General features: G+C 50.9%; 1 protein-coding gene across 15 annotated transcripts in view; it reads right to left on the bottom strand.

Annotated features, from left to right (window-relative positions):
• CACNA1C (calcium voltage-gated channel subunit alpha1 C) overlaps positions 1 to 14,809 on the bottom strand; it is a 459,127-nt gene that overhangs the window by 63,555 nt on the left and 380,763 nt on the right. For all 15 annotated transcript variants that reach the window (XM_024992752.2, XM_024992747.2, XM_024992758.2 and 12 more), the window contains exons 12-13: positions 9,864 to 10,024; positions 8,825 to 9,050 (exon numbers count right to left, since the gene is read on the bottom strand). In XM_024992752.2, the coding sequence (XP_024848520.1) occupies positions 8,825 to 9,050; positions 9,864 to 10,024 (387 nt within the window). The remainder of the gene's footprint in view (positions 1 to 8,824; positions 9,051 to 9,863; positions 10,025 to 14,809) is intronic.

Raw genomic sequence — 14,809 nt, 5'->3', positions numbered from 1 at the left:
TGCTGTTTGCAACAATGTGGATGAACCTTGAAGGTATTATGCTAAGTGAAGTAAGTCAGACAGAGAAACACAAATACCATATGATCTCATTTATATGTGGAATCTAGAAAACACAAAAGCAAAACCAAACAAAACCCCTCACGAAACTCACAGAAAAAGAGATCCGATTCGTGATTAGCGGGGACAAGGCGGTGGTGGCAGGTGGAATTGGATGAAGCTGGTCAAAAGGGACCAACTTCCAGTTACAAATTCCTAGCACAGAGTTGGACATGACTGAAGCAACTTAGCAGCAGCAGCAGCAGCATTTATTTCAGTTCAGTTCAGTTCAGTCACTCAGTTGTGTCTGACTCTTTGCGACCCCATGAATCGCAGCACGCCAGGCCTCGCTGTCCATCACTGACTCCCGGAGTTCACTTAAACTCATGTCCATCGAGTCAGTGATGCCATCCAGCCATCTCATCCTCTGTCGTCCCCTTCTCCTCCTGTCCCCAATCCCTCCCAGCATCAGAGTCTTTTCCAATGAGTCAACTCTTCGCATGAGGTGGCCAAAGTACTGGAGTTTCAGCTTTAGCATCATTCGTTCCAAAAAACACCCAGGACTGATCTCCTTAGAATGGACTGGTTGGATCTCCTTGCAGTCCAAGGGACTTTCAAGAGTCTTCTCCAACACCACAGTTCAAAAGCATCAATTCTTCGGCGCTCAGCCTTCTTCACAGTCCAACTCTCACATCCATACATGACCACTGGAAAAACCATAGCCTTGACTAGACAGACCTTTGTTGGCAAAGTAATGTCTCTGCTTTTCAATATGCTATCTAGGTTGGTCATAACTTTCCTTCCAAGGAGTAAGCGTCTTTTAATTTCGTGGCTGCAGTCACCATCTGCAGTGATTTTGGAGCCCCCCAAAATAAAGTCTGACACTGTTTCCACTGTTTCTCCATTTCCCATGAAGTGATGGGACCAGATGCCATGATCTTCGTTTTCTGAATATTGAGCTTTAAGCCAATTTTTTCACTCTCCACTTGCACTTTCATCAAGAGGCTTTTGAGTTCCTCTTCACTTTCTGCCATAAGGGTGGTGTCATCTGCATATCTGAGGTTATTGATATTTCTCCCGGCAATCTTGATTCCAGCTTGTGCTTCTTCCAGCCCAGCGTTTCTCATGATGTACTCTGCATATATGTTAAATAAGCAGGGTGACAATATACAGCCTTGACGTACTCCTTTTCCTATTTGGAACCAGTCTGTTGTTCCATGTCCAGTTCTAACTGTTGCTTCCTGACCTGCATACAGGTTTCTCAAGAGGCAGGTCAGGTGGTCTGGTATTTTCATCTCTTTCAGAATTTTCCACAGTTTATTGTGATCCACACAGTCAAATGCTTTGGCATAGTCAATAAAGCAAAATGGCTGTCTGAGGAGGCATTACAAATAGCTGTGAAAAGAAGAGAAGCAAAAAGCAAAGGAGAAAAGGAAATATAGGCATCTGAATGCAGAGTTCCAAAGAATAGCAAGGAGAGATAAGAAAGCCTTCCTCAGCGATCAGTGCAAAGAAATAGAGGAAAACAACAGAATGGGAATGACTAGAGATCTCTTCAAGAAAATTAGAGATACCAAGGGAACATTTCATGCAAAGATGGGCTCGATAAAGGACAGAAATGTTATGGACCTAACAGAAGCAGAAGATATTAAGAAGTGGCAAGAATACACAGAAGAACTCTACAAAAAAGATCTTCACAACCAAGATAATCATGATGGTTGTGATCACTCACCTAGAGCCAGACATTCTGGAATGTGAACTCAAGTGAGCCAAAGCTAGTGGAAGTGAAGTCAAGTGAGTCAAAGCTAGTGGAATGTGAAGTCAAGTGAGTCAAAGCTAGTGGAAGTGATGGAATTCTGGTTGAGCTATTTCAAATCCTGAAAGATGGTGCTGTGAAAGTGCTGCACTCAATATGCCAGCAAATTTGGAATGCTGAGCAGTGGCCACAGGACTGGAAAAGGTCAGTTTTCATTCCAATCCCAGAGAAAGGCAATGCCAGAGAATGCTCAAACTACCACACAATTGCACTCATCTCACACGCTAGTAAAGTAATGCTCGAAATTCTCCAAGCCAGGCTTCAGCAATACGTGAACCGTGAACTTCCAGATGTTCAAGCTGGTTTTAGAAAAGGCAGAGGAACTAGAGATCAAATTGCCAACATCCGCTGGATCATTGAAAAAGCAAGAGAACATTTATTTAGTTATAGATAAATAAATGCCAGGCATGTAATGTACAACACAATGACTGCAGCCAACACTGTTTTATATGAAAGCTGTCAACAGAGTCAATCCTAAGAGTTCTCAGCACAAGGATTTTTTTTTCTTTTTATTAAATACACTGTATCTCTATGAGATGTTAGATGTTAACTAAACCTATCATTTTACAATATATGTAAAACAGACCATCACGCTGTACACCTTAAACCGAGACACTGACATATGTCAATTATTTCTCAATTAAACTAGAAAAAAATAAATTCCAACTCAAAAAGAAAAATACCTCACTATAGTGCCTGGCACACAGGTGATAAAGGTTAGTAATTATTGTTACCACTCTTGATCTTCAGACAAAAAGACATTAAAATTTTCTTTTTCCAGAATGTAGCCCTCCACCCAGCCCAGGCATGAGTGGGGTCCCCATCGGGTGAGGGTGGGCAGGGTGGCTCATGGATAAGAGAGGGTGCATGGCTTATTGTGGTTTCCCAGATTCACCCTATTCAAAGAGTTGGTTCTTTAAAAAGCCTCTCTTCTGGAGGTTCTGATTCAATAGCTGTGGTTGGGGCCCAGAAACCTGTTTTTCACAAGGATCCCAGAGGATTCTGGTAAACAGCCAAGCTTCAGAAACCCTGAGCTGCGACCACCCCACCCAACCCCATCCCTCCTGCACCCCTCCAGCCTGTGGCTGGCTGTAAACACAGATGCCCTTCATTGTGGGGGCGGACAGGGAGGGGGAAAACCCTCTCCTGGAAAAGGGGGTGGGACACGAATGGTTGGAAGGGCTCAGAGACCTGGGACAGGGTCGGTTCAGGTGCAGCAAAAGGGACACGGCCTCCAGCTGGGCACGTGCCAGGACCCAGCCTCTCGTATCTCCCAGCGCCACCCCTGCCTGGCCACCTTCCAGGTCACAACCTCAATCCCCTCCACTTAAGATATTCCCAGCTTATCACTGAGACAGACAGGGAATCATTTCTGCCGCTCAGGACAGTGACATGCAAGCCACCCCCGCTGCAGCGTGGCAGCCGCACCCCGGCCGGACCCCTTTCTCCCGGGAACGGCTTTCGTATTAAGTGACAGAAGCAGACGGGCCAGCAGTTTGCACGTAAACGTGACCTTCTCCCCAGCCTGGAGTCTCTCCTGCTCCTTTCTCCTTCAGACACTTTTCTCCATTCTGCTCTGCCTGCCAGCCACATGCTCTCTGTTTGCAGAATGTTAAGATACATTTCTGGAGAAGGAAATAGCAACCCAGCCCAGTGTTCTTGCCTGGACCATCCCATGGACAGAGCAGCCTGGCAGGCTACAGTCCACGGGGTCACAAAGAGTCAGATGTGACTCAGCAACTAAACAGCAACAGCAATGTACAGTTACATGCTCTTGCTCTGGAAATGCTCATCCGTCTTCCTCATCTGTCTCACCAAACAGGCTTGAGACTGTGAGGGCAGAGGCTTTCCTTCCACCTGCTCTGTCTCTGTCCTCAGGTGATTCTGGCCAGCCCTGCACGTGTGCCAGGCTCCTGGTCAGCTAGAGGCTGTACTGACCATTCTGCTTGAAGCGAGGGAGTCAGAGAATCTCTGTGGGGCTAGAACACTCGCCCTGCTTAATTTAAAGTTCCCAAACCTGCCTGGAGGGACGCGCTGAGGAGGGACCACTTCCTACATGCCGACTCCCAAGCCTCACTTGCAGCCATAAGACCACTGTTGTGAGGGCACCAGCGCCTGGCAGCAAGGCAGTACTTAGGAACCAGAACTCTGGAGCATGTTTGTAACAAGAATACCCAGCTGTATCGGCCAGTGGTGGGGAGCAGGGGTTAAGGTCATGTGGGTTAAGGTCACAGAGCCCCTAAACTGCATAGAATATTCTGGGAAAGACAATGGCCATAAACATTGGTGCCTTAGTTTTCCAGAGGCTTGTGGACATGAGGGGAATAGACTTAGGCTAGTCTATTTAGGCTAGCCTAATAGGCTAGTCTATTATAGCCTCTGAGCACTGAGGCTCAGAGCTGTCTGCTGGCCAGGGGAGCAGGGGCGCCAGCCTAGCAGGCCCCAGACCCGAGAGAGAAAAGTCGCTGAGTTGGGGAGGAGGGCTGGCTGGGGAGCAGACAGGGCCTTGGTTGCGGGGAGCGGAGGCTGTGATGGAGAGCAGGTTGTATCACCTGTCATGGGCCAGGAGCTGATCTGGGAATGCATGGTAGAGGAGGTCTGGAGGGGCTGACGGGGGCAGAGCCTCTGGCCAGAAGGGAGAACCCTCTTCTCCTTCTCCTCGTGTCCCTAGGGGCGCCCAGTTGCCTCAGTCAATTGTGGGGTGGCTCTCTGCACGAGATGCTGGTGTGACGGGGCCCCCATGGCCCATCCCATCACAGTAAAGCACAGCTATGTCTCTGGCCCAGGGCTGCCCTTCAGGCCTCCTCACCTCCTCAGCAGCAAACCACCTCCTGGCACCTGCCACCCAGGTCAGCATCTCACCTGCCCTTTCCCCCTGCCCCTTCCAGCTGCCACCCTGAAGAACCACAAAAGTATCACAGCTGGTGCTCTTAAGACAGAAATAAATCATAGCACACCAAAAACATCTGATCCACTGACGTTAAAGGAAGGACAGAGGACAACAGGGAAGAATGAATGAACGAGTGAGCGAGCTAATCAGGGATTCAGGTAAGACCATCACCGAGGGAGCAGGTGTTCATGGCCCCGACGTCTCCCCGTGGATTTTTCCATAACATAAGGTCTGAGGCTCCCGACCTTCCATGGCCAGACCATGCATCACACTGGTACGTGTCAGGAGAACAGACTGTGATTCCCAGACGTGTGGGGGGAGGTGGGCGAATTGGGAGAGGGGGTCAAAAGGGAGAAACCTCCAGTTATAAAATAGAGTCCTGGGGATGTGGTGCCCAAGGACCAAATCAGCAGGGGTCAAACCCTGGTTCCCTCAGACTCACCAGAGCCTGGAGGGATGCTGAGGTTGAACCTGGCATTTGCTGGGCCAGGAGGTGCCAGATAGGATTCCATACCATGGCAGTCAGGGTCTGGGATGGCCTGGGCCTGGGGTGGAAACTGCTGGTTTAGTTCCTCCTGTTCCCCTTCCTGCACTTCATCTGGGGGCCGAGACTCTAGAGTCAAACCCACCTGGATAACAAACTCAAAGGCTAGGTCTTTCCTGTTTGCTTCAGAGGCCTCGGTCACGCAGGGGCCAGACCCGCATGGGCCTGCAGCCTGGTCACATTGGCAGGGCAGCCTGCCTTGACCATGGGACTGGGGAGGTGCTCCCTGAGCCTCTCAGAGTCCCTTGGCCAGCCCTGTGGTCGTGTTGGGGTGAGGCAGGGAGTGGAGCGTCATCCTCACCTGTCTCCTTAATCCCAGAAAACCAGCACCTTCCTCGCTGATGGCCGGCTTGTGGGCCCCCAGCCTGGGAAGTGGGTGGATGTCAAAGTTACCTTTATAATAGGGGCCACAACAAGCACAGAACCTCCCTGGGTCCCTGGGAAGAGTCAGGGCTGGGAGATGGCAGGGGGAGGGCGATCTGTGGCTCACGGCCAGACTGACAGGGACACCGAGAAGCTCAGAGACTGGAGGGTTTGTGCTTTGGGCTGTGGGGCCCCTGTGGTCAGGATTCACCAGTGGGGCTGTCTATGCTAAGTCAGCTTGGTCTCACTTCTCAGGGCCTGGGAAGGGAGTTGCAGGAGCAAGGAAAGGATTTAGGGCTTCAGAAGGAAAATGGCAATGGCTAGAGGGATGGTGGTGCACTTAAAGACCAATTGTTTAAAAAATGAGATGCAATTAGTAAATTGGAATCGCATCCAGATCTAATCAAACCAAAGCTCCTCCTCCTGCCCACAGAGCAAATGTCAGGCTGACAAACAGCAGACAAACTAGACAGTAAAACCATGCAACACTTAGAACCCCACAGAGCCCCGAAGCCGGAGAAAGGACCTCACACCTCCCTGGTCATTCACTCAAAGATAATGCAGGTGGAAAGACAACCCTCAGAATGGGAGAAAATAACAGCAAATGAAACAACTGACAAAGGATTAATTTCCAAAATATATAAGCAGCTCACACAACTCATGCCAGAAAACCAAACTAATCAAAAAGTGGGCAAAAGACCTAAACGGGCATTTCTCCAAAGAAGACGCACAGACGACTGATAAATACAAGAAAAGATGTGCAACGTCGCCGTAAGTAGAGGATGCAAATCAAAGCTACAGTGAGATGTCAGAATGCTGCTGCTGCTAAGTCACTTCAGTCCTGTCCAACTCTGTGCGACCCCATAGACGGCAGCCCACCAGGCTCCCCCGTCCCTGGGAGTCTCCAGGCAAGAACACTGGAGTGGGTTGCCATTTCCTTCTCCAATGCATGAAAGTGAAAAGTGAAAGTGAAGTCGCTCAGTCCTGTCCGACTCTGTGCGACCCCATGGACTGCCGCCTACCAGGCTCCTCTGTCCATGGGATTTTCCAGGCAACAGTACTGGAGTGGGGTGCCATTGCCTTCTCTGAGATATCAGAATGGCCATCACCAAAAAAATCTATAGACGATAATGCTGGAGAGGGTGTGGAGAAAAGGGAGCCCTCTTGCACTGTCTGTGGGAATGTAAACTGATATGGCCACTATGGAAGACAGTATGGAGATTCCTTAAAAAAAGCTATTCCTTAAGAATAAGACTACCACACGACCCAGCAATCCCACTGCTAGGTGTATACCCTGAGGAAATCAAAATTAAAAAAGACACATGCACCCTAATGTTCATTGCAGGTCACGGACTCAACCTAGATGCCCATCAACAGATGAATGGATAAAGAAGCTGTGGTACATATACACACAGTGGAGTATAAGCCATAAAAAGGAACACTTTTGAATCAGTTCTAATGGGGTGGTTGAACCTAGAGCCTGTTATACAGAGTGAAGTAGATCAGAAAGAGAGAGACAAATACTGTGTATTAACATGTATATACGGAATCTAGCAAATGGCACTGATGAACGTCAGTGCAGGGCAGCAGCAGGGACACAGACGCAGAGAACAGGCTTGTGGATACAGCGGGGGAAGGAGCGGGTGGGCTGGATGGAGAGAGTAGCATGGAAACGTCTACGTTACCGTATGGAAAATTAGACGGCCAACGGGAATTTGCTGTATGACTCAGGGAACACAAACGGGGCTCCGTAACAACCTAGAGGGGTGGGATGGGGTGGGAGGTGGGAGGGAGGTTCAAGAGGGAGGGGACATATGTATACCTGTGGCTGATTCATGGTGATGTATGGCAGAAACCAATACAGTATTATAAAGTAATCATCCTTCAATTAAAAATAAATAAATTTTTAAAAAGGAAGAAGAAGGAAAAAATCAATTTAAAAACTTGGCTGGATTCATATTAGGTCTTCATCATTACGAGTGTTCTCAGTTGAGAGCCGTCAGAAATACCATCTTAATGGGGTTGGGGCCTCAGTCTAGAGAAGTGAATGCCAAGAAAAGACTACGATTTCCAGTTATACACGAAGGTTCATAATTTTAGACGAGAAAAAGGATAAAAGATGGCTGCAGAAAATCAGGCCAGAGTGTCTCAAAGTGAGGTTATCAGAGTCATGGCTCAGAACACCCTGGGGGTTTCTGGTTAAAATCTCTAGGTTTGGGAAGATCCTTAATGAGCTCCTTTGAGGAGGACAACTTGGTTTGAGAATCACAATCACTGGTCCAGAAAACACTGTTAAAAATAGCATCTCCGAGAGATTTTCAAAGAAGAGGGCGAACGAAACAGACTTGTTTGAGGCAGAGCCAGGCTGACCCGTCTCAGGGGACCACCAGGCACACTCCCAGACCTTATTTTAGGCACATTCTGGGCTCTGGAACATATTAGGGATGAGGTTCAGAAGCGGGCATGGGATTCCCCCACAGCTAGTCTCTCTGGCGTCTTCCAGAAGCCCCCAGAGGGTTTGGAGACTGGAAAACAGGAAGACAATGACCTTTTCCAAAGGAACTTCTAATTAGATGATGAAATTGTTCTGTTCACAGACTTTCTGGGGATCTGAAAATTCTTGTGGAGTGGCTTTGGGAAGCTCGAGGATAAAGACAGACTTAAAATGGTTTCTTGGCCGTAGTTTCAGATTAGAAATAGGTAAATTGTTGATAAAAATAGAATGAATATTAAGATACTATGACAATACCTGGGAGCAAGAATTCTTTTCTATAGGAATTAAAAAAACAAACAAACAGAGACAAAGCCCCAGGCAGGTGGGGTTTTGAGAATTATTTAAAAGGCACCTGAAATGCCACATTAAAAATAGCTTTGGGCAAACCCCAGGAGGAGCAAGCAGAGTCAGTCAAAAATCCTTTAAGTCCTGTCTCTGGAGATGGACAAGAGAGTTTAGAAAGTAGAGAAATTGGAATCTTTACACATGGAAAAACTAAGATCATGGCATCTGGTCCCATCACTTCATGGCAAATAGATGGGGGAAAAGTACAAACGGGGACAGACTTCATTCTCTTGGGCTCCAAAATCACTGCGGAGGGCGACTGCAGCCTCGAAATTAAAAGATGCTTGCTCCTTGGAAGAAAAGCTTCCAAGGAGGGGAGGGGAGGGCGGCACGCACCTTGTGATCTTAAATATCCGAAGGAGGCGCACGCAACGCAGCACGGAGATGCCCAACGGCGACATGATCTTGGTCTCCACCAGGATGGTCTCCAGGATGCCCCCGCACACGATGAAGCAGTCGAAGCGGTTGAAGAGCGACACGAAGTAGGCCTGCAGGCCCAGGCTGTACATCTTGAGCAGCATCTCCGCCGTGAACAGGGCCAGCAGCGCCTTGTTGGCCGTGTCTGCAGGGGCCGCCCGGGGCAGGGCAGAGAAGGTGAGGGTGGGGGTCCCTGCAGGGACACCCCGTGCTGGGTCCCGTACACGGCCCTCCCTCTGTGACTCGTCTGGTTACAACCTCGGCACACATCCAGTGACACCCCCCCACCCCCTGAGTCCCCCCACCCCACAGCGGCTCTCCAGGCAGCCCAGCTGCTGTCACGTCCATTTTCCAGACACAAGAAGTGAGGTTCGAGGGGCTGCAATCTGTCTTCTCAGACCCACCAGCCAAGAGTGGGAGCTGGGGGGGTCCTTGTCTGCCTTTGTCACTGGGAGGAGATGGGCCCTCCTAGTTCTGAGAGACTCCCTGGGGTCCAGGCTGGGTCTGCCTGACTCTCGGGTTGGTACCCCAGTGAGGGGTGGTGGGACTGACAGCAGTGGAGGACAGGTCCCTGGGCTCAGGCCACCCTCGTCCTCTCCCTGGCTTTGTGCTCACTGCCCCTCACAGGTGAGGGCCAGCACACCTGGAGGCCAGGCTGTGGCAATCCACAGGCAGCGATGGGTGGGCAGTTAAGGATAGGACAGAGCTAAACAAGCCACTGTTCCTCACGTGGTCTTCTGGACCCAGTGGTGACCGCCGGGACAGGCGGACTGCATTGCTGGCCTGGTGGGTCCCGTCTATGTACAGTGAGTTGGTGTTGCTTTACTGGCTGGTGAGCTGCCAGGCCATGGTGTGGCCAGGGTGACCAATGCCCCCTCGTCCCTGGCCCTGCTCCCCTTGTGCACCCCCAGGAGAGACCCCATCAGCCTGAGTAACAGGAGGGCTGGTGGCCTCTCACCTTGGACTTCCGTGAGCCAGTGGGGCTGGTTGTAGTGCTCGGAGGCGATGGTGAGTGTGTTGAGGAAAACCAGGAAGATGACCAGCCAGTAGAAGATGCTGGACTTCACGGCCGCGCGGCACTTCCTCCTGCAGAACCGATTCCACCGGCGCCAGTAGCGGCTGGAAGGGGCAGAGGAGGGGGACGGGAGAGGGCTGCTGTGAGTTCAGGTCCTGCGCTGGACACCTCCTTCCCCTGAGCTGGCCCAGCTTCACCAGGGCCGAGGGATCAGCATCCCACCGCAGTCACCAGCTCATGGCTGGCAATGTGGCCTCAGTGGGAGTTGGGTCAGGGAAGGGTGTCCTGCTCCTCTGGGACCATAGCCCCCTTGTCTGTGACCCCATGCAGGGTCAACCTTGTGTGAGGGTCTGGCCTGATGCTGAAGGGAGGTATCTGAGTCTTTAAACAACTCTGCAGAGCAGGCATTGTCCTGCTTTTCAGAAGAACGCCAAGGGTCCTTGAGTTTGGGTTCCTGGACTGACACCGGCTGGGGTCAGTCAGTGGTGTTACCCACCCTCCACTCCCCAGCCCAGGCGCCCCTCCCTCATCTAGCCGCCTTGTCTATGGGGGTGGGAAGAGTCAGCAACAGAGCTTCTTGCCTTCATGGAGGGTTCTGTTCAGGACAATGGGCAGAACCCCCCATATCTAACACGAGTTCACGGCACGCATGAGCCCTGAAAACCAATCCACAGGTGGTGGGACGCTCGCTCCCATGGCCTCTGGTTACAGACTTCCATCAAACCTGGCTGTGCATAGAATCCCATGGGGAAACTTAATAACAAAACCCCACCAGTATCTAGGTTCCAACTCCAACCAGTTAAATCTGATTGTCTGGGAGTTATTTTTAAATACCCCCCAGATACTGTTGGGCTTCCTAGGTGGTGGTAGTGGTAAAGAATCCTCCTACCTATGCAGAAGATGCAAGAGGCTTGGGTTCAATCTCTAGGTTGGGAAGATCCCCTGGAGGAGGAAATGGCAACTCACTCCAGTATTCTTGCCTGGGAAATCCCATGGACAGAGGAACCCAGCGGGTTACAGTTTGTGGGGCCGCAGAGTCGGACACGACTGAAGTGACACAGCATCCACAAATACCATTGCTGTTTGTTAAGATTCTGGGTGGTTCTCTCATGTAACCACAGATGACAACCATGGAGCCAGAAGATCCCAAGGAAACACTTGCATTTTATAACTTTGGTGGATGGGTTTATAGCTTGTCCTCAATTTCATCCTCAATACTGAGAAAATACGCAGCTATATTTGGTAATTCTGTTGGCCAAACATTTAACAAATGCCCACACCGTGCGAGGAGGGAAGGGAAGGGAGCGCAGGGGAGACTGTGGGGCTTTGCCTCGAGAGGGGATCTGGGTCTAGAAACCAAACAGCCAATGAAACAGCCATGCGGTCAAGGGTCAGCTCAGGGATGGGATGCTTAGCCGGCTGCTGGGCCGGACATGAGGAAGGCTACAGCTTCACTCATGCAGAGAGGACAATGAGCTGACGGATTTTGGAGGCAGGTTAGCAGGCCTTTGGCCCTGGCCCCGAATGCAGGGGAGAGAGAAAGGGTGGGAGGCGTAGAGCCAGTCGCCAGCATGGGCCCTCTGCAGAGGAATGCCTGGAGGCACCTGCAGGTCATGTCTGTAGGCACACCCACTGGCGGCTGAGGACGGATCCCCTACTTGTGGACAGAAGCGGGGCACTGGACACCTGCACTCATATCTGCACAATGTCCTAGGTCTCCAGGTCCCTAGACTCTGCTGTTAGGACACTCCACCCACCCCAGACGGCCTTCAGGAGAGCTTGACTTTGTATTTCTACTCTGTTATTTTTGTGGCTACGGTCCGTGGGAAATCCTGCTGCCACGCCTCTGCTGGAATCTGTTCTGAGACTAGGAAGGGGGCATATCTAAGGAGGCCTGGCTGCCCGGGAGCTGCAGGAGAACCTGGCTTGTGGCCTGCAGAGCAGAGAGGGAAGGAAGGGTTCTGACCTGACCCCGCCCTCCATCACCTCGGGGGGCAGGGACACCACCTCCAGGGAGCACCAAGCCTTGGCAGGGATGATGGCTGCCCCTGGGGGAGGGTCACCACACGGAGAAAAAATGCCCGGAGGTCAGAAAAATGATGGTTCCCAAGTGCGCTGTGGGCCTTCCATTCCCCTAGACGGACTGTCAGGGAAGAGTGGGGGTGGAGTGAAGGGGGACAAGGCAACAGGGTGGTCTCTACTGGGGGGTGTGGCCTCTGAGTGCTGGACTGCAGTGCTGAGGTGCCTGCTCTGGCCAGGGCAAGACTCCGCTTGTCTCCTGTGACTGAGGTGGGTAATATTGTAGACAAAGTTGGGAAACATTTTTTTCCCCAGAAAAACAATTTCAGGACACTAATCTTAAGTAGTGTCAAGGTGGCTCAGTGGTAAAGAAACTGCCTGCCAATGCAAGAGACATGGGAGATACGAGTTCGACCCCTGGGTTGGAAGATCCCCTGAAGAGGGATATGGCAGTATTTCCCAGTATTCTTGCCTGGGAAATCCCATGGACAGAGGACCCTTGGCAGGCTGCAGTCCATGGGGTCACAAAGAGTCGGACATGACTGAGTATGCATGCATGAACAACACACAAACTGACCCTTGCCAGGGCACTTGCCATCTACCTCTGCAAAGATTAAATCATGTGCTGCTGCTGCAGCTGCTGACCTTCAGCACCCCTGCAAAGAGTTTTCTGTGGAGAGCAGAAATGAGGCCCTCTGTGCTCTGGAAAAAGCTGGCAGGACTGGTCGTGAGAGAGTTAGATATTTTCAGGAGATGTTTTCATGAGCCCACGTCGTACATCTCCTTATAGCTAGAAAAACACTAAAATCCTTCATGGTGATGTCTGCTCCTCGTGACTAGCAGTGACCTACAGACGACTAGCAGAAACCTTCAAAAAATGTGTGCTTGATTGTATGAACTCCCCCTTCACCAAAATCACGTATATCCTGACCTTCCCCCTGCCTCTTTGGAGCAGTTTCTCAGAGCTAGCTGAGATGCTGTCTCCCAGGCTATAGTCCTCACTTTGCCCCAAATAAAACAACTCTCACTTTGTGCATTTTAAAAGTGGGCAATAGTTAACATTATAGTTGCAAAGAATGTGTTTTGAATAGAGACAATCTCATTTACAGAAATCAGCCATAACTGATTCAGAGGCTAATAGAATTGTGGCCACTTTCTTCTGGGGTTTGGAGGAACTAACTCCACCTCTGTCTCATGCTGATGAAAGCTTGACTAAGTTCTGTTCCCAAGTCTGGGACTGGTGGACACAGGTGCCACGTGCTGGGGGCCTGTCCTGGGGGTCTGGAGATGCTCTGGTGGATCCCTGGTAGCCACTGTGACTGACGGTCAGGGTGGTGCCCGTGGAATTGTGTGCTCGCGTGACAGCCACTCAGGAGAGCCACGTGGGCTTGGGCTGGGGTGGGGGTGGAGTAATTACTACCCAGAGAAAGTATTTAAAGATAATTACACACCTCCCACTCTTCAAAATATAGCTTTGCTTGACAACTGGTTTCCTGGCAACGCTTCCTACTGTATAATAAACGTAATAGTTTATTAGAATGTGTAAGTTTATTTGTGTGTTTACATGTGCATGGAGAATATAAAGATTAAATGATAAAGCAAGGAGGCGGAATTCACCTGTTATTCACATTCCCTCCGCTCCCTGGCAAAGTCATTTCCTCTACAGGTGGAACTTTCTGGACGCAGACCCAGAGGGCATGGTGGGCTTGGATGTATCCTCTCTCACGTCTTCTCACCGTGTATCAGTAGTCCCACCAGACAACTCTGCTTGACTTGGCTGTCCCCCAACCAAGCCTCTTTTTTGGGTCCCAGCCTTGCTTCAGGGCTTGATGGGGGGCCCACCTTCCCCATGATGCACTTTTCTAGGTGTCCCAGCCTTGGAGCTCTAGACACACTTACTGTCTATGTTACTCACTTGGCTACACACTCAAGAGGCATTTGTTAAGCATCTATCCCAGTCGGGTACTACACATTCAGCAGTTAACACACAGACAGGAAGCTCACGTGGTTGACAGACCCCAAGGGAGCTGGGTGCCAGGCGGGCTTAGTAGGTGCCTCAGGGGAAGGCCTCCCAGCCTGTCGTGGGCAGCCAGCCAGGCTCCACAGAGGACACGATGCCCCTTTCCTTTAAGTCAGTATGTTTAACGTGTGGTTCCTGCCTCTCCAGCGAGATGGAGATCACAAGGTCCTGAGATTGAGGGGCAGAGTCCTGCCCTTTGTGATGGATCCGTAGCTCCCTGCCCCCAACGCCCCCACAGCAGGAACACTGGCCGGGCAGGCAGGTGGGGCAGCAGAGACAAGCTGTGCGCAGACTTGCTCTCTGCCTGTGTGGACAAGGCTTAAGACCCCAGGGCTGGGGTCAGGAGGACAGTGGGTGGTGCTCCTGGAAGAATCTGCCCAGCACAGAATTCGGGACAAGCATCTAGACAGGAGACACCAAATGGCGGACACCTGGGACTCTTTCCAGAGAAAAGAGTGGAGAACAAGCAACCCAGAAAACGCCTACATTTAATTATTTTATACAAAAGTAACCTAAAAACGAGCTATTAGGATGGGCAAATTTGGGTATGTACCTTGTTGCTGAGGGGATGGCAGAGGTAAGGGAGAACTTGGGGGCACATTTCTCTGAAGATGGGACAGGTTTCCAAACATCAGACCCTGAGGGGTTCGCCTCAGACCCCTGAGGGATTCACCTCAGACCCCAAGGGGTTCGCCTCAGACCCACAAGGGGTTCACCTCAAACCTGGAGGGGTTCACCTCAGACCCCTGAGGGGTTCACCACAGACCCACAAGGGGTTCACCTCAGACCCCCAAGGGGTTTGCCTCAGACCCCAAGGGGTTCGCCTCAGACCCCCAAGGGGTTTGCCTCA

This window comes from Bos taurus, chromosome 5 (assembly GCF_002263795.3).
Source record: "Bos taurus isolate L1 Dominette 01449 registration number 42190680 breed Hereford chromosome 5, ARS-UCD2.0, whole genome shotgun sequence".
NCBI lineage: Eukaryota > Metazoa > Chordata > Mammalia > Artiodactyla > Bovidae > Bos > Bos taurus.
Note: the sequence above shows the minus strand (reverse complement) of the source record. Positions and strands in the feature narration are given on the sequence as shown.